The following is a 19,792-nucleotide window of genomic DNA, read 5'->3' on the forward strand; positions in this document are numbered from 1 at the left end:
GACCCAGGAGGGTGGGTTGGGAGCTTCCAGAGGTCCTCCGCTGAGTTGCGCAGGAGGAGAAACTCAAACAGACGCCCCCGGAGGGTGGATAGGAAGTTACAGTTGTCCTCAACTGGATTTGCGCAGTTGTAGTATTATTAACCAACCGGCCTCAGAGGGCGGATTGGGATCCTCCAGATGTACCCCACTGGACTTTGCAGTTGGAGCATTATCAACCAAACGGCCCGGAAGGCGGATTGGGGACTCTTCGGATGTACTCCACTGGATTTACGCAGTTGGAGAATTATCAACCCAACGGCCCAGAGGGCGGAATAGGAATCCCTCAGATGTACTCCACTGGATTTGCGCAGTTGGAGCATAATCAACCAAACGGCCCGGAGGGCGGATTGGGATCCTCCAGATGTACCCCACTGGAGTCACGCAGTTGGAGCATAATCAACCAAACGGCCCGGAGGGCGGAATGGGAATCCCTCAGATGTACTCCACTGGATTTGCGCAGTTGGAGCATAATCAACCAAACGGCCCGGAGGGCGGAATGGGAACCCCTCAGATGTACTCCACTGGATTTGCGCAGTTGGAGCATAATCAACCAAACGGCCTCAGAGGGCGGATTGGGATCCTCCAGATGTACCCCACTGGATTTGCGCAGTTGGAGCATAATCAACCAAACGGCCTCAGAGGGCGGATTGGGATCCTCCAGATGTACCCCACTGGATTTGCGCAGTTGGAGCATGGATTTTGTGGTCTGAGGAGGGCAGGATTTTTTGCGCGTAATTTTTTTTTTTTTTTGGTGAGGACCTAACCTCATATGGAGAGGTCAGGCTACTTTCACACTAGCGTTCGGGGCTCCGCTTGTGAGTTCCGTTTGAAGGGGCTCACAAGCGGCCCCGAACGGATCCGTCCAGCCCTAATGCATTCTGAATGGATGCGGATCCGCTCAGAATGCATCAGTCTGGCTCCGTTTGTCCTCCGCTCCGCTCAGCAGGTGGACACCTGAACGCAGCTTGCAGCGTTCGGGTGTCCGCCCGGCCGTGCGGAGGCAAACGGATCCGTCCAGACTTACAATGTAAGTCAATGGGGACGGATCCGTTTGAATTTGACACAGTATGGCTCAATTTTCAAACGGATCCGTCTCCCATTGACTTTCAATGTAAAGTCAAAACGGATCCGTTTGCATTATCATGAACAAAAAAAAAAAAATTTTTTTTTATTTATTTTTTTGTTCATGGTAATGCAAACGGATCCGTTCTGAACGGATCTAAGCGTTTGCATTATAGGTGCGGATCCGTCTGGGCACATACCAGACGGATCCGACCTAAACGCAGGTGTGAAAGTAGCCTCAGGAAGGGCTGTATACCGCAATATTAAGGCACATTGTGCCTGCAGAAAGAAACCTAGGGTAAACAGGGGCCTGAAAAAGGTGGCTGTGCAGGAAGGGTTAACCCTGCTCAGAGGACCGGAGCGGAGCTCAGTGGACACCTGGGGGAGGAGGGACAGCTAGTCGGGGAGGATTCGCGCCTAAAGGACGAACCCACCCCCTCTATAAATCGGAATGAAAGTTGCGGCCTAGTAGGCCGCAAAGCCGGGACATAAAGTTCGGCGCACAGCCGACCGGGCGGTACTGCCGGCCGGCTACCACAGAGGGACTTAAAGAGTAACTGCCGATACCCCCTACAGATCAGTGGGCAGATGTGTCCACCTGCTGCGGGAACCCATCCCGTGGCCGCAAAAAAACTGTACGGGCTGAGTTCCGGTAGGCCCGGAGAGAAGCCGGGGCCTAAATTTTTGGCGCCGGCCGAGTGAATAGCCGGCCGGGAAGTGGAGTGACCGGAGCGGCGCTCTCAAGCGCCGTGGCTGAACACCGGCCGCAGGTGCTCACCCCGCAGGCCGTATAACGTGCCGGCTACAACATTGGGGCCTGAGGTAATGTGGGGCCCTCATGAAGAAAAAAGTCCTCCATCTTATGAGGTGACCAAGGGGAAGGGGGGGGGGGGGCTGAGGTACTTACCCAATGAGGACTACTCACCCCATCTTCATCCTCTTCTCTTCACCCTTTCTCAGAGTACCAGCAGGGTCACCTCTTCAGCCGCTGGCACCCGAAGTGGCAGGGGACTGGAATGGCGAGGGTCTCGCCGGATTCAGGTGACCCCTTTGGCTGGCGGGAAGCAGGGGAGCTGGGCTGCCCTGGTCCACTTTTGTTTCTTGGGGAGGGCGAGCGGTGAGGGATTCCGACACCGGCCTTGCTCCCGGGGTAGACAGAGTGGCTAAGCGACTCTGTTTCCCCAAACCTAAAAAGGAAAAAGATAAAATAATAAAAATAACCGCCCTGCAAAAGCAGGGAGGTCTGCCTCCTACGACACTAAGCTAAAAACTGATATGCTCTCTCCAGGCTGGAGGGGGTATAGCCTGCAGGGGAAGAGTTATCACTTTTCAGCCTAGTGTCGCCTCCTAGTTGCAGCAGCAAGCAGCTATACCCACGGTCCTGTGTCCCCCAATGATACCAGCGAGAAAAGGAGACCTTCTGCTCCTCAGATGATGGAAAAGAGAAAATCCAGATCCCTCTATTAGAGCATCTCAGCTCTCTACAGAGAAAATGATTCCATATATTTTTTTATAAAGACAAATTAAAAAATATATATAAAAATACCCCCAAAGGTGTACATATCCTTGTAGTGAGTTCGCCATCCCCACCTCCCCTGGTAGAGAGCTCCATAGTCTCACTGCTCTTACAGAAAAGAATCTCCTTCTATCTTGATGTAGAAACCACGAAGATGTAGAGAATTCTCCTGGCCGCGGTCCTGGATACAAACAGGCCATAGGAGAGATCTCTGTAATGAGCTTTGATATATTTAAACACAGTAAATAAATCTCCCCTCATTCATCTTTTTCTGTAAACTAAATAGCTCTAATTTTGATGGCTCCTGTAGTCCACCCATTTACCATCTTTCATTAGCTGCTTGCCTTTACACCTGCTCAAGCTCGACTATATATTTTTTGTGCACAGGAGCTAACAAAGACACTGCATCACAAAGTGTAGTAGTAGAAAGAACATCCAGCTTCCACCGCAAACAATAGCAGTCTAGTAGAGGAAAGGGAGGAATAACCGGCACCGGTGACCGGCGTCCTCATCAGATCATAACAGTATAGGACATATTTACAGTGTAAATAGCATAAAACTGCAGCCAAACTGCAACAGTTAGTGACATCAAATGGTTTTGTGATGTCACTACCTGTTGCAGCCTGGTGTCAGTTTCTGCTATGTAACCACTTCCGGGCCATTAACCCCTTACCTGACCAGCAAATAATTTTTGCATATTTTTTGGGTTATACATGGAGCTTTTTTGTCATTATTATATAGGTTACAATATTATTATAAAGCAGGGGTGGGGAACCTTTTTTCTGCCAAGGGCCATTTGGATTTTTGTAACATCATTCGGGGGCCATACAAAATGATCAACTTAAAAATTAGCCTGTTATTATTTGGTCAAACATTTTTTTTGTATAATCTTTATTTATATACTCAATTTTTACAAATAAAGAACAGCACCCTGCATCACTGGACCCCTTTACATTACACAGTACCCTGCATCACTAGACCCCTTTATATTACACAGCACCCTGCATCACTGGACCCCTTTACATTACACAGCACCCTGTACCTCTGGACCCCTTTACATTACACAGCGCCCTGCATCACTGGACCCTTTACAATACACAGCACCCTGCATCACTGGACCCCTTTACATTACACAGCGCCCTGCACTGTGCAGGACATTAATACATGAGTTACCATGACCATTGACCGGTGCAGGACATTTACCTAGGGTTGCCACCTGTACGGGATTGACCCGGACTGTACAGGGTTTGAATCATGTGTCCGGGTCTCCTTCCGCCTTCAACCCGGACACATGATTCAAACTGTACTGTGGCTTAGCTGGTGGAGGAACACTAGTAGTTAAAGTTGGTAGGGGAAAGTTCTTATCCTTATACAGCAGTTCGGACAATTTAATCTGAGCCCCAATGTCCTCTTCTATACAAATACACTGAGTAATGTAATTGCCGGGATCAGCAGCACAAGGATTACTCTGCAGGGACTATTTGATGGTTTTCGGGCTCAGGCGGAGTAATCCTTGTGCAGAGGTTCTCAGTAATTACATTACTCAGCCAGGGTATCTGTATAGAAGAGGACGTGGGGAGATTAGATTGTCGGGACTCAGAACTGCTGAATAAAGATAAGAACTTTCCCCTAATGACATTGTGATTTTTTTTAATATGCAGCATGGGGGGAGGGGGTAAATGTCCTGCACTGGTCATGGTAACTTATGTATTAATGTCCTGTGCACTGTGCAGGACATTTACCCCCCTCCCCCCGCCGCTATGCTGCATATTAAAAAAATTTGCTGTATTTCATGATGCTGTCTGGCTGCCTTACTTGCTGCTGGAAATGGTTCCTCGTCGGTGGCGCTGGCTCGTCCTCTCTATGCTCCTCCCATCAGTGTCATCCCAGCCAGCATGAATGGTGATCCCCGCCCGGCGGCGTGACGTCACTCACGGCGGGCGGGGCTGTAAACCTAGGGAAGCATCTTAGCTGCAGTGCAATAGCTGGAGGCTGAGTAAATGCTATTGGCTGGCGCCGGCTAACAGGGGCGGGCCGCAGGAGCGGAGTAAATGTATTGCTAAACACACGGACAATGAATGAATGATCGCCATGATCATCCATTCATTGTCAGTGTGTTTAGCAATACATTTACTACGCTCCATAGTGACAATCGGCGGCGGTGTTTTACAATCGCATGGGGGGCCGGATTGAATGATCTCGCGGGCCGCAAGCGGCCCGCGGGCCGCAGGTTCCCCACCCCTGTTATAAAGGAACAAGTCTGTTTTTCACATGTTTGTCTCCTTTTCTCGGCTGTTTTGATTTAAGAGATGCATGGGTTATGGACGCTGAGGGGCTAGAGGCTACAGAGTGGATTTTTTAAATTGTTTCTTTATTTTACAGTTTAAGGTCATACAAGACCTGGGGGGGAGGGGGGGCATTAAACATTACATTTTTCTTATTATTTCAGATTTTGGTCTGACATATTAACTCCAGTTACCGGTGGAATACAGCCCATGCAGGCTTTAAAGGGAACCTGTTACCTCTACTATGCTACCCTCACTGAGCGTTTCTACATTTTCATTGTGTTACCCTAAACATATAAATTACACTTTTAATTTCATTTTTGTACTTCCTGCCTTTTATGCAAATCAACATAAAAGAGTCATATCTTACTTGTGTGACCAGAGAAGAGTCGTATTTTCAAGCTCTGACTCATCTCAGGATAATTTGCATACGCATCAAATCGTTTTGTTTTTTTTACACAATAAAAGCACACAGAGCTATGGGGACTGGATATTGCGGATGTGCTAGTGGCCATCTAGCAGCCCATGTCCTCAGCTCTATACACAAAATCCCGGTGACAGGTTCCCTTTAACAAGACTTTCGAGCCTCACTGCAGAGAAGATGTGGGTTTGCGAAGACCCAGCAGGTCAAGCAGACGCCCTTTCCCAGCAATCGCATGATCACTGGGACCGGAGCAGGAAGCCGCACTGCTGCCTCCTGATGTGTGCAAAGCACTCAACTCTGCAAATACAGCAATGGAGAAGGCAGGAACGGTTAAAAAATAAATAAAAAGTCCCTCCCTTCTCAGCTGTCACTGATTAGCCTGCAGCTGTTAAGGCTCCATTCACACGTCCGTGGTGTGTTGCGGACCCGCAAATTGCGGATTCGCAACACACCTGCCCGGCACCCCTATAAAAATGCCTATTCTTGTCCGCAAGCTGCAGACAATAGGACATGTTCTATCTTTTGCGGAGCTGGGGACCTGAAGATCGGGGCCGCGCTCCGCAAATGCGGATGGTGACAGCACACTGTGTGCTGTCCGCATCCATTCCGTCCCCATAGAGAATGAATGGGTCCGCACCCGTTCCGCAATGCGGAACCATTTGCGGACGTGTGAATGGAGCCCAACTCTGCAAGGACATTCAGGAAAGTCCTTGCAGAGTTATATGCTGACCATTTAGGCTACTTTCACACCTGCGTTTTGTGCGGATCCGTCTTGTACCTGCACAGATGGATCCGCACCGATAATGCAAACACTTGTATCCGTTCAGAATGGATCCGTTTGCATTATTCTTTCAAAAAAAAAGTCTAAGTCAAAACGGATCCGTCCTGACTTACATTGAAAGTCAATGGGGGACGGATCAGTTTTCAACTGCACCATATTGTGTCAGTGAAAACTGATCCGTCCCCATTGACTTACATTGTAAGTCAGCACGGATGCGTTTGGCTCCGTATCGTCAGGCAGACATCAAAAAGTTGCAAGCAGCGTTTTTTTGTCCGCCTCCAGAGCGGACTACAGGTGCAATGGAGCCAAACTGATGCATTCTGAACGGATCCTTATCCATTCAGAATGCATTGGGGCTGAACTGATCTGTTTCGGGCCGCTTGTGAGAGCCATGAAACGGATCTCACAAGCGGACCCAGAAACGCCAGTGTGAAAGTAGCCTTACATGCTGCTGATAATGGAACAATGAATGATGAATCTTTTTTTTACTTCAAACATAAAGTACAAAAAGATGACACATGGAAGTGATTTACAATATTAGAGCGAAAGGAGTTTATTAGGGAAATCTGTACAATTGAAAGGAGGCTCTAGGGTTCTGTCGAGCTGCCTCCAGCCTGGGTACAAGACGAGAAGTGGTTGGGTATGGAGGACACAGGCTCCATATGGTATCCTGCAGCACATATGCCCATGGAAGTAGCAGCTGGGCCTGCAGATCGAAGGGTGTTGAAGTTGGTGTCCCGGCTGGTCCCAGGAGGGGACACATTCCTGGGAAACCCTTGCTGTGGGTGAGCCCTATCCTGCGGAAAAATGCCAGTCAGAAGCCCTGCTATGAGAGGAACAGATGTGGTCGCAAGATGTAGCACAGCAGCGATGTATGGCAAGACCCTAACAGGACTCCTCAGAGTTAGGGCTCATGCACACGACCGTATCCGTTTTGCGGTCCACAAAACACTGATGACGAGTGTGACTTCAATGTGTCCATGGTCCACATTTTGCTGCCTAGTATAGGACATGTTCTACCTTTTTCCACAAAGAACACACAGATGTGGCCCCCGACTCCCTGTAAAAGCATACAGTCTGAATACTAATGACCGCCTCCATTATGGAAGCGGTCATTAGCATGCAGGAGGCACAGGAAGGTGAGAACAGCGCTGCGCTGGGTGCACTCACCTTCCCTGGTCGTCTTCCTGGCCCCGCTCTGTGTCCTGACACGTACAGAGTCAGGATGTATAATATATACATAGTGCAGGTGCCATTTTGTGCTGGAAGAATACTACACTCTGGCTGTTTTTTTAATTGAAAATTCTGTAACTTACCCCCAAGTCAATTATACGTTTGATCAAATATAGCAGTTAAATTTTTACGACTATTGTATGGCCCGCGACCGATATTACAAATATCCAAATGGCCCTGGGCAGCAAAAAGGTTCCCCACCAGAGGTCGCAATAACGCCTGTACAAGCGTCACTGACGCCTGTTCAGGCCATTTTAGTCTCTGGAAAAAGACTAAGGCCTCTTTCACACGGGCGATGCAGGAAAAGGTGCGGGTGCGTTGCGGGAACATGCGCGATTTTTCCGCGCGAGTGCAAAACATTGTAATGAGTTTTGCACTCGCGTGAGAAAAATCGGCATGTTTGGTACCCAAACCCCGTTTGGGTTAGGTGCTGGGTAGATTGCTATTATTTTCCCTTCTAACCATGTTATATAAGGGAAAATAATACATTCTTAATACAGAATGCATAGTAAAATAGGGCTGGAGGGGTTAAAAAATATATATATATTTAACTCGCCTTAAAGGGCTTCTGTCAGCCCACTTTTGCTTAATAATAACCCCTACACTGCGATTTATCCACACATAAGTAAAATAATAATTTTGGTTCAGTAGAATTTGCTAAAACCCTATTTTTATAATATGTAAATTACCTTACTACCTTGCTGCTGGTAGCAGCCGCATCCTCCGATGGTAATGACGCCCCCTCTGCTTGTTGATTGACAGGGCCAGCGGACGGGATCTTTCTCCGCTGGCCCTGCCTGTTTTCATTCAATATCTGGCGCCTGCGCCGCGGCCGTACCTTTCTTCAATCGGCGCAGGCGCACTGAGAGGCGGCCACTCACTCGGCCGCTTCATCCTCAATACGCCTGCGCCGATGACGTCACATCTACACCCGGCGCAGGCGCATTGAGGATGAAGCGGCCGAGTGAGTGGCCGCCTCTCAGTGCGCCTGCGCCGATTGAAGATAGGTACGGCCGCGGCGCAGGCGCCAGATATTGAATGAAAACAGGCAGGGCCAGCGGAGAAAGATCCCGTCCGCTGGCCCTGTCAATCAACAAGCAGAGGGGGCGTCATTACCATCGGAGGATGCGGCTGCTACCAGCAAGTAGCCGCCCTACTTGCTGGTAGCAAGGTAATTTACATATTATAAAAATAGGGTTTTAGCAAATTCTACTGAACCAAAATTATTATTTTACTTATGTGTGGATAAATCGCAGTGTAGGGGTTATTATTAAGCAAAAAAAAAAACAAAAACGGTTTAGTGGGCTGACAGAAGCCCTTTAATCCACTTGCTCGCGCAGTCCGGCTTCTCTTCTGTCTTCTTTTTTGCTGTGTGCAGGAAAAGGACCTGTGGTGACGTCACTCCGGTCATCACATGGTCCGTCACATGATCCATCACCATGGTGATGGATCATGTGACGGACCATGTGATGACCGGAGTGACGTCACCACAGGTCCTTTTCCTGCACACAGCAAAAAAGAAGACAGAAGAGATGCCAGCTGCGCGAGCAAGTGGATTAAGGTGAGTTAAATATATATATTTTTTTAACCCCTCCAGCCCTATTTTACTATGCATTCTGTATTCAGAATGCTATTATTTTCCCTTATAACCATGTTATAAGGGGAAATAATAATGATCGGGTCTCCATCCCGATCGTCTCCTAGCAACCGTGCGTGAAAATCGCACCGCATCTGCACTTGCTTGCGGATGCTTGCGATTTTCACGCAACCCCATTCATTTCAATGGGGCCTGCGTTACGTGAAAAACGCACAAAGAGGAGCATGCTGCGATTTTCACGCAACGAACAAGTGATGCATGAAAATCACCGCTCGTGTGCACAGCCCCATAGAAATGAATGGGTCCGGATTCAGTGCAGGTGCAATGCGTTCAACTCACGCATCGCATCCGCGCGGAATACTCACCCGTGTGAAAGGGGCCCAAGGCGTACCGATAAGCCTTAGGGCTCATTCACACGAATGTGTGCTGCCCGTTGCCGTATTGCGGAACCACACGTGTGAACGAGCCCTTAGACTTTTACCTGACATTCAGCAGCAGGCCGCGCTGTGCACATTATGGGCAGCGCAGCCAATCTGCCTGTTCCTGAAATGACAAATAGCAAAGCTCCTTACAGTAAGGAGCTTTGCTATTGGTTAGTTTGGGCGCGCGCCGGAGCGATACAGGTCCTGCATCAGTGGAAGCTGGCGAGAGCTGGAAGGAGGAGGGGCCGGCTCCCGGAATTTTCTTAAGTAAGGAGAGCGAGCGCGCTGCACAAGGACCCCGGGAAACATGCCGGCGGAGGAGCTGAAGAGGACTCCTCAGAGGTGAAAAACAGCCCCAAACATGAAGGTGACAACAGTGTGTAGTGCAGTGTGTGATCATCACACACATCTCACACTAATGCATGCAGTGCAGTGTGTGTCATGTATGTAGTGCAGTGTGGAGTGAAGGTAGGCAGGCTATTATAGCCAAGTGATAAAGTACAGGGTTAATTCCACTATATTGGACTGGACTTTATCACTTGGCTAGAATTGCCTGATGTTATTTACACCAGTAATGGTTCCCCCGCAGAAATATGCACCGCTATCACACCACCCCTATACATTTGTTGTTCTACTCCGTTAGATGAGCAGAGCAACAAAAACCTCATACATTAACGGACGCCTCAGACAGATGCCATACTGTGCAACCATCTCCATGGACTTCCATTGTAAAAAGAAAAAAAAAAAAAAAAAAAAAAGATACTTTTTTTTGCAGAACTCTGCAGGATGGGACAGTGTAGAGTACAACGTTTTTTCTATCCTGCAAGGTTCAGCAAAAAACGTGTAGGCTAACGTATCTTTTTGTTTTTGCTTACAATGGAACTCTGTCTGCGGCGTCAGTTAAAGTATACATTTTTTGTGTACATTAAATGTATGATAAAAATATGATGCGAGCCCAGCCTGACTGACAGGGAAGAAGCTGAACAGACCCCCCCCCCAGTTTTCCGCGCGGGTGCAATGCGTGACGTGAACGCATAGCCCCCGCACTGAATCCTGACCCATTCATTTCAATGGGTCTGTGTACATGAGCGTTTTTTTCCCCACACATCTCTGATGATTTCCGGATGCAATGCGTTTTTCACTGAAGCCCCATTTACTTCTATGGGGCCAGGGCTGCGTGAAAAAAGCAGAATATAGAACATGCTGCGTTTTTCACGCAACGCAGAACTGATGTGACATCCGTTCTGCGTTGCGTGAAAAACACAGCATGTTCTATATTCTTCATTTTTCACGCAGCCCTGGCCCCATAGAAGTAAATTGGGCTTCAGTGAAAAACGCATTGCATCCGGAAACAAGAGGGTTGCTAGGAGATGTTGTTTGTAAACCTTCAGCTTTTTATCAAACGTGTGAAAAACGCATCAAAACGCATTGCACCCGCGCTGAAAAAACAAAACAAACGCAATCGCAAACAAAACTGACTGAACTTGCTTGCAAAATGGTGCGAGTTTCACTAAACACACCCTGAACGCATCCGGAGCCAATCCGTATTGTACGTGTGAACGGGGCCTTAGTCTGTTATGTGCTTTTGAACAAGTGATTCCATGGACGACCTACCAGCCGCCTTGTGGCTCATCTATCGTTATCCATCCAGAGAATTGGCCAGACAAATACAACTGTGCGCGACGGTTTTAGTCCAGAACCGCTTGCCAGGGCTGCCAAACTAAGTTCACTATTCCATACTAATCCATTGTGTAATAAAAAAAAAATAGTAACACTTTTTAACATGTCTGTCTGAGGGCGGTGGTTTCTGCTAAATGCATGCGACCGAGGTCCCAACAGAAGCCTTGGACACAGACTGCGACAGTGTGAAGAGGCCCTTACTCTGCTACAAGTCACTGTGCTCTGCTCGCTTCCCTCTATCAGATCCTGACATGTAAGGCTCACTTCAAAGGGGGTTATCCCCTGGAGAGCTGATTGGGGGCGTCTCTGAATATTCTGCCACTGCTCCATTCAGAGATAGGACTCCCCATTTTCAGGATAGGGGAGGCCAGACCCCCCATGATCCGATATTTATCACATGTTCTGTGGATAGCCTAATAAACACTTTCCATAAGCTAATCACTTTAACATCAGTCCTTCCTGATCTTCATATTAAAGGGGTTTTCTGGGACTTCTATATCGATGAATGGTTCATTAAAATCTGAACGGTGGGGGCCCGACTCCTGATACCCCTGCCAATCGCTATTTGAAGAGGCTACAGAGCTCCAGTGAGTGCTGCGGCCTCCTCACAGCTTACCAAGCAGAGCGCCATCCATTGTATAGTGGCTGTGCTTGGTACTGCGGCTCAGCCTCATTCATTTGAGCCGGACTGTGACCGATGAACGTAACGTCACAGGCCTCAGAAAAGGCTGCCGTGGTCTCTACAAACAGCTGCTTGGTGGGGTGCCAAGATGTTGTACTTCCGTAAATCTATTGATGACCTATCCTGAGGAAAGGCCATCAATATAAAAAATGTCAGAAAACCCCTTTAACCCCTTAAGGACCCATGACGTACATGTACGTCATCTCTGGCCGTGACTTAAGGACCAGAAAGGTACATGTACGTCATGGTGATCGGACGGGTGCAGAAGCTGCGCCCGCCAGATCAGCGGCAGGGGTCCGGCAGTCACTGATAGCCGGACCCCTGCTGCATGCGTCGGCATCGGTTAAATCACTGATGCCGGCGCATTAACCTCTGCACTGCTGCGGTCAGCGCCACGTGCGATGTCCGTGCAGGGAGGAAGCAGCCATCGGGTCCCCGTGCTGCTGTGACGGGGACCCGATGGCATCGAGGCTGCCTTCCGGGAGAGCCTGTGAGATCTAGCCCCCTGGATCTCACAGGCAGGAAGGTTGTAAGTTAGGGCTGCACAATAAGGGAATTTTGTGCGATTGCGATTAGGGCCCTAAAAATTGCGATAACGATATGTGATGCAATATTTTAAGGGAATTGTGCTAGAGGTCTATTTGCTTGGATTTTCAAGGCAAAAGCACACAAATGACTGATAATGCTGACATGTAGTTATGCTTAAAGGGAGTCTGTCACCAGCATTTCACTTTAACCCTTCCCATAGCTCCCTAGCATGCTTACAGTTAATAAAAACGTTACCTCTGGCATCAATCCTGGACTTATAGAACCATCAAAAACGATCTTTATAAGATATGCAAATGAGGGCTCGCAAGTGCCCAGGGGGCGGCGTTACCCTCTTAGGTGCCCTGCTTGCTCAGCCTTTTCATTGCGTCCCCCCGCCCCTTCCTACCCTCCGCCCGCCCATCCTTTCCCTCTGACCGCCTTTCTACTAACTTGTTATTCTGCCGATATCCTGCGCCTGCGCACTCATTCCTTTGGCCGGCGCATGCGCACTGCGATGCCCATTCCTTGTATGGCATCAAAGTAACTATTGCGCATGCGCAGGCTAACGACGCGAAAACACAACAAAGGAGGCGGTCCATCGGCGCATGCGCAATAGTTACTGTATAGTTAAAGATCGTTTTTGATGGTTCTATAAGTCCAGGATTAATGCCAGAGGTAACGTTTTTATTAACTGTAAGCATGCTAGGGAGCTATGGGAAGGGTTAAAAAAGTGAAATGCTGGTGACAGACTCCCTTTAACTCAAGAACTGAAATGCACAGTGTTTTTCAAAATAAAACATCTTTTGCTAAATGAAATAACATATTTGCATTACTGCAAAAAGTACAAAATACAAAACTTGCCATTTTCTTAAGAGCAAATTAAATAGAAGAACATTTGTTCATTAAAATAACGACTTGCCTCCAGCACCTCCTCTCTCCCCGCACTGTAACTAATGTATCGCCGGCCGCGCTGTGCAGCATAGCGGCCGGCGATACATCTGTGTCAGCCATCGCTTTATAAGACGCACTGCCATTTCCCCCCCACTTTTGGGGGGAAAAAAAGTTTGTCTTATAAAGCGAAAAATATGGTAATACAATTGCAGCATTTTTAGGTCGGCCAATTGGCGATATGGCGATTTCTTTGGCGATATATTGTGCAGGCCTACTGTAAGTGTATTACACTTACAGCCAATGCATTACAATACAGAAGTATTGTCATGCATTGTAAAGGGGACCAGACCCACAAAAGTTGAAGTCCTAGAGTGGGACAAAAAAATTAACTGCGTCCCGGCAGCCATGGTAACCAGGGCCGCTGATAGGCCAGTACAGCTGGCCCAGTTGTACCGGGCCCGGCTGGCAGGGGGGCCCGGGCAGCCTCGACATAACCAATTAACCACCTCCGGACCGCTGTACGCAGATTCGCGTTCCGGAGGTGGCAGCCCTGCGCTCAGCGACGCATATACGCGTCATCTCGCGTGAGCCGGGATTTCCTGTGAACGCGCGCACACAGGCGCGCGCGCTCACAGGAACGGAAGGTAAGAGAGTTGATCTCCAGCCTGCCAGCGGCGATCGTTCGCTGGCAGGCTGGAGATGTGTTTTTTTTAACCCCTAACAGGTATATTAGACGCTGTTTTGATAACAGCGTCTAATATACCTGCTACCTGGTCCTCTGGTGGTCCCTTTTGTTTGGATCGACCACCAGAGGACACAGGTAGCTCAGTAAAGTAGCACCAAGCACCACTACACTACACTACACCCCCCCCCCCGTCACTTATTAACCCCTTATTAGCCCCTGATCACCCCTGATCACCCCATATAGACTCCCTGATCACCCCCCTGTCATTGATTACCCCCCTGTCATTGATCAACCCCCTGTAAAGCTCCATTCAGACGTCCGCATGATTTTTACGGATCCACTGATAGATGGATCGGATCCGCAAAACGCATCCGGACGTCTGAATGAAGCCTTACAGAGGCGTGATCAATGACTGTGGTGATCACCCCATATAGACTCCCTGATCACCCCCCTTTCATTGATTACCCCCCTGTCATTGATCAACCCCCTGTAAAGCTCCATTCAGACGTCCGCATGATTTTTACGGATCCACTGATAGATGGATCGGATCCGCAAAACGCATCCGGACGTCTGAATGAAGCCTTACAGGGCTTACAGAAGGCGGCAGCTGGGGAGGGGCCAAGGGCGGGGCCAGGGGTGTGGCTGAAGGAGGGATCAGGGGGTGGAGCTGAAGGGGGCCCCGTCATGTATGCTGTACGGGGCCCCATGATTTCTATCAGCGGCCCTGATGGTAACCATTCAGAAAAAGCTAAACTTCGGGTCCGGCAATGCGCCGAAACGACGTTTAGCTTAAGGCCGGATCCGGATCAATGCCTTTCAATGGGCATTAATTCCGGATCCGGACTTGCGGCAAGTGTTCAGGATTTTTGGCCGGAGCAAAAAGCGCAGCATGCTGCGGTATTTTCTCTGGCCAAAAAACGTTCCGGTCCGGAACTGAAGACATCCTGATGCATCCTGAATGGATTTGTCTCCATTCAGAATGCATTAGGATAAAACTGATCAGGATTCTTCCGGCATAGAGCCCCGACGACGGAACTCTATGCCGGAAGAAAAGAACAACGCAAGTGTGAAAGAGCCCTAAATGGAGAGTAATCTGTTCAGGATGCATCAGGATGTCTTCAGTTCAGTCATTTTGACTGATCAGGCAAAAGAGAAAACCGTAGCATGCTACGGTTTTATCTCCGGCGAAAAAAAAACTGATTACTTGCCTGAATGCCGGATCCGTCATTTTTCCCCATAGGAATGTATTAATGCCGGATCCGGCATTCAAAATACCGGAATGACGGATCCGTCCTGCGCATGCGCAGACCTTTAAAAATGTGAAAAAAATAAATACCGGATCCATTTTGCCTGATGACACCGGAAAAACGGATCCGGTATTGCAATGCATTTTTCTGACTGATCAGGATCCTGATCAGTCTGAAAAATGCCTGATCAGTCAGAAAAATGACATGCGTTTGCATACAGTTTGCCTGATTAGGCAGGCAGTTCAGGCAACGGAACTGCCTGCCGGAATCCTCTGCCGCAAGTGTGAAAGTACCCTAAGACAATCACCCAAAAAATAAAAATAAAACTATGACTCTCAGACTATGGAGACACTAAAACATAATTTTTGTTTACAAAATGATAGTGTAAAACTTAAATAAATAATAAGTATACATATTAGGTATCGCTGCGTCCGTAAGAACCTGCTCTATAAAAATATCACATGATCTAACCCCTCAGATGAATACAGTAAAAAAAATAAAAATAAAAACGGTGTCAAAAAAGCAGTTTTTTTGTCACCTTACATCACAAAAACTGTAATAGCAAGCGATCAAAAAGTCATATGCACCCCAAAATAGTGCCAAACAGTCATCTCATCCCGCAAAAATGATACCCTACCTAAGATAATCACCCAAAAACTGAAAAAACTTTGGCTCTCAGAATATGGAGACACTAAAACATATCACTGTATAAAACTAAGAAACTAAGGCTGCATGCACACGACCATATGTGTTTTGAGGTCTGCAAATTCCAGATCCGCAAAAAAACCCAAAAAAAAACGGATACCATCCGCATGCCACCTGTTTTTTTTTGCGGATCCATTGTAACAATGCCTAAAACGGACAAGAATAAGGCCTCATGCACACGACAGTTTTTTTTTCCGGTCAGCAAAAACGGGGTCCGTTGGTCCGTGACCGTTTTTTCGTCCGTGGGTCTTCCTTGATTTTTGGAGGATCCACAGACATGAAAAAAACAGTCGTTTTGGTGTCCGCCTGGCCGTGCGGAGCCAAACGGATCCGTCCTGAATTACAATGCAAGTCAATGGGGACGGATCCGTTTGACGTTGACACAATATGGTGCAATTTCAAACGGATCCGTCCCCCATTGACTTTCAATGTAAAGTCAGGAGTTAATATACCATAGGATCGGAGTTTTCTCCAATCCGATGGTATATTTTAACTTGAAGCGTCCCCATCACCATGGGAATGCCTCTATGTTAGAATATACCGTCGGATTTGAGTTACATCGTGAAACTCAAATCCGACAGTATATTCTAACACAGAGGCGTTCCCATGGTGATGGGGACGCTTCAGGTTAGAATATACTAAAAGAACTGTGTACATGACTGCCCCCTGCTGTAGTTAACACATTGGTGGCCAGTGCGGCAGGCCCCTCCCCTGTAGTTAATTCGTTGGTGGCCAGTGGGCCCCTCTCCCTCCCCTGTAGTTAACTCATTGGTGGCCAGTGGGCCCTCTCCCCTCCCTCCTAATTAAAATCTCCCCCCCTATCATTGGTGGCAGCGGAGAGTACCGATCGGAGTCCCAGTTTAATCGCTGGGGCTCCGATCGGTAACCATGGCAACCAGGACGCTACTGCAGTCCCGGTTGCCATGGTTACTTAGCAATTTGTAGAATCATTATACTTACCTACGAGCTGCGATGTCTGCGTCCGGCCGGGAGCTCCTCCTACTGGTAAGTGACAGGTCTGTGCGGCGCATTGCTTAATGACCTGTCACTTACCAGTAGGAGGAGCTCCCGGCCGGACGCAGACATCGCAGGTAAGTATAATGGTTCTACAAATTGCTAAGTAACCATGGCAACCGGGACAGCAGTAGCGTCCTGGTTGCCATGGTTACCGATCGGAGCCCCAGCGATTAAACTGGGACTCCGATCGGTACTCTCCGCTGCCACCAATGATAGGGGGGGGGAGATTTTAATTAGGAGGGGGAGGGAGGGGAGAGGGCCTACTGGCCACCAACGAGTTAACTACAGGGGAGGGAGGGGGGGCCGGCCGCACTGGCCACCAACGAGTTAACTACAGGGGAGGGAGGGGGGCCCACTGGCCACCAACGAGTTAACTACAGGGGAGGGAGGGGGGCCCACTGGCCACCAATGTGTTAACTACAGGGGGGGGCTGCAGGGGGCAGTCATGTACACAATTCTTTTAGTATATTCTAACCTGAAGCGTCCCCATCACCATGGGGACGCCTCTGTGTTAGAATATACTGTCGGTTCTGAGTTTTGTATAAAAAGTAACCTACGGCCACGGACACGGATGCCAATCTTGTGTGCATCCGTGTTCTTTCACGGACCCATTGACTTGAATGGGTCCGTGAACCGTTGTCCGTCAAAAAAATAGGACAGGTCTTATTTTTTTGACGGACAGGATACACGGATCACGGTCTCGGCTGCAAAACGGTGCATTTTCCGATTTTTCCACGGACCCATTGAAAGTCAATGGGTCCGCGAAAAAAACTGGAAAACGGCACAACGGCCACGGATGCACACAACGGTCGTGTGCATGAGGCCTAAGACATGTTCTATTTTTTTTTGCGAGGCTACAGAACGGACATACTGATGCGGACAGCACATAGTGTGCTGTCCGCATTTTTTGCGGACCCATTGAAATTAATGAGTTTGCATCTTATCCGCATAAAAAAAAAAAACGGAACGGACACTGAAACAAAATACGTTCGTGTGCATGAGGCCTTACAGAAATAAATAAAAATATTAGGTATCGCCGCGTCCATAATACCCTGATCTATAAAAATATCACATGACCTAACACCTCAGGTGAACAACGTAAAAAAATAAAACGGTGTAAAAAAAAGCAATTTTTTGTCACTTACATTACAAAAAGTGTAATACCAAGCGATCAAAAAGTAATATGCACCCTATAGTAGTACCAATCAAACAGACATCTCATCCCGAAAAAAAATGAGCCCCTACACAAGACAGTCGCCCAAAAAAAAAAAAAAAATACAGCTTTCAGAACGTGGAGGCACACAAAAAAAAAAAAAAAAAAATTTCAAAATTGCTTTGTTATGTGAAACTGAAACAAACAACTAATGCCGCCGCCGCTGCGATGCTCTCTGCCGGGGACTTCTAAATGGCGCACGGTTCGGGATGAGTGTTGAGCGAAGTTGTGTTTTAAGTTCGGGTTATCGAAGAATCGCGTTATGGATTCTAAAATTCCGTTATTGTCCGTGGTAGCGGAATCCATAACGCGATCCTTCGATAAGCCGAACTTTAGACACTAAACTTAAAACACAAGTTTGCTCAACACTACTCGGGATGTGTAAAAGCTCAGAACTTGAGTGCGGCGCTCTGATTGGATGCGCTCGCAGCGAGGGAGAAGATAACCACACCCAGGAGAACTTCAAGTCACCGCCTAGTTGAACAGAATCACCTCGTTAGCATATGAAGCGCCAAAACAAATGGGGACCACAGCGGACAAAAGGGGGGGGGGTGGTGCACCTTTGAAAAAAAAAAAAAAAGTGGCCATCGGAATTTCAATACAAAACAATGGAAATCGGTAAATGCATTGCGGACCCGAGATCTGTCCAGACCGGCGGCCACAATCGACACTATAATCCCTGCTCCAGCCTAATCCCTACCGTCAACCTGAACACCGCTCTTCAAACAGAACCATCTACATAAAAAGCCAAAACAGCTTGTAAATAGCTTGCATTACTTGTTGTATTCTCCAGAGCTGCACTCACAGTTCTGCTGTTCACACTGCGGTGACAGCTTAGGCCACTGCAGTCATAACACACAGAGCAGCAAAGAGGAACCAGCCTCCTTGCCCCCCCTAATTGGGCATTACAGCCCCCCAGCCTCGCTGTATCTGACCTCCCTCATTAATAGTCAGACAACCCTCCATACGGCCTCCCCCAGCCGCTGGCCTCTCACCCACCTGTTCTCCGGGGCCTGGTCCAGGCGCCGCTTTCCTCTTCCTGCTAACTGCTCTCCGGGTCATGCTCTCGCCCGCAGAGCCACCGCGCCCGCATGGAGAGAGCCCAGGAGGCCGGATAGCTCATATAACGGGAGGAAGAACCGAGAGCAGCACAGAGTACGTCCAGCAAAAACCTACGGCCACTACCGTGACCTCTCACCCCCAGCGCAGCGTATTGACGTCATCCTACGCGTCACTCGGACCACGCCTGCGTCTCCTAGCAACGGAGCGGTTGCAGGACCTGGGGCGGAGAATGAGCGGTTGGTTAGCAACCTTGCTTGATCGACGCGTCGGTGGGCGTGTCCGTCCCGAGGTAATTAGTGATAGGTTCTGTGCCAGTTCACACTAAGTTTATGGCGCTGATTATGGCGCGTTACCTTCTCGAAACAGCCTCCCATTCATTTCAATGGGAAGCAGAATTTGTTTTTTTGTTTATTATTATTTTTTGTGTGGAAAAAAGAAGCACTCGATATTATAGGGCAGACTCCACACTGAATCTCCCATTAAAATGAATGGGAAGTGTCAGAAGAAGACAATCAGCTGCAACCTCCAATCGAAGCTCCAATTTTTTTAATACAAAGTGATCAAAAATTCACACAAACATCAAAATGGTATCACTGAAAAGTATAGATCGTCCCACAAAAAATGAGCCCCATACAGCTCTGCGCGCAAAACTACTAAAAAGTTATAGGGGTCAGAATATGGCGATGATAAAAAATTAAAACACAAGAATGGCGCCATTACAAA

General features: G+C 48.3%; 1 protein-coding gene across 1 annotated transcript in view; it reads right to left on the minus strand.

Annotated features, from left to right (window-relative positions):
- DCAF12 (DDB1 and CUL4 associated factor 12) overlaps positions 1–19,228 on the minus strand; it is a 56,276-nt gene extending 37,048 nt beyond the window's left edge. Inside the window, exon 1 of the mRNA XM_040421177.1 lies at positions 19,007–19,228. Coding sequence (XP_040277111.1) covers positions 19,007–19,069 — 63 coding nt within the window. The 5' untranslated portion in view covers positions 19,070–19,228. The remainder of the gene's footprint in view (positions 1–19,006) is intronic.
- Between the last annotated feature and the right edge of the window lie 564 nt (positions 19,229–19,792).

The sequence above is a fragment of the Bufo bufo genome, chromosome 2, assembly GCF_905171765.1.
Source record: "Bufo bufo chromosome 2, aBufBuf1.1, whole genome shotgun sequence".
Lineage (NCBI taxonomy): Eukaryota > Metazoa > Chordata > Amphibia > Anura > Bufonidae > Bufo > Bufo bufo.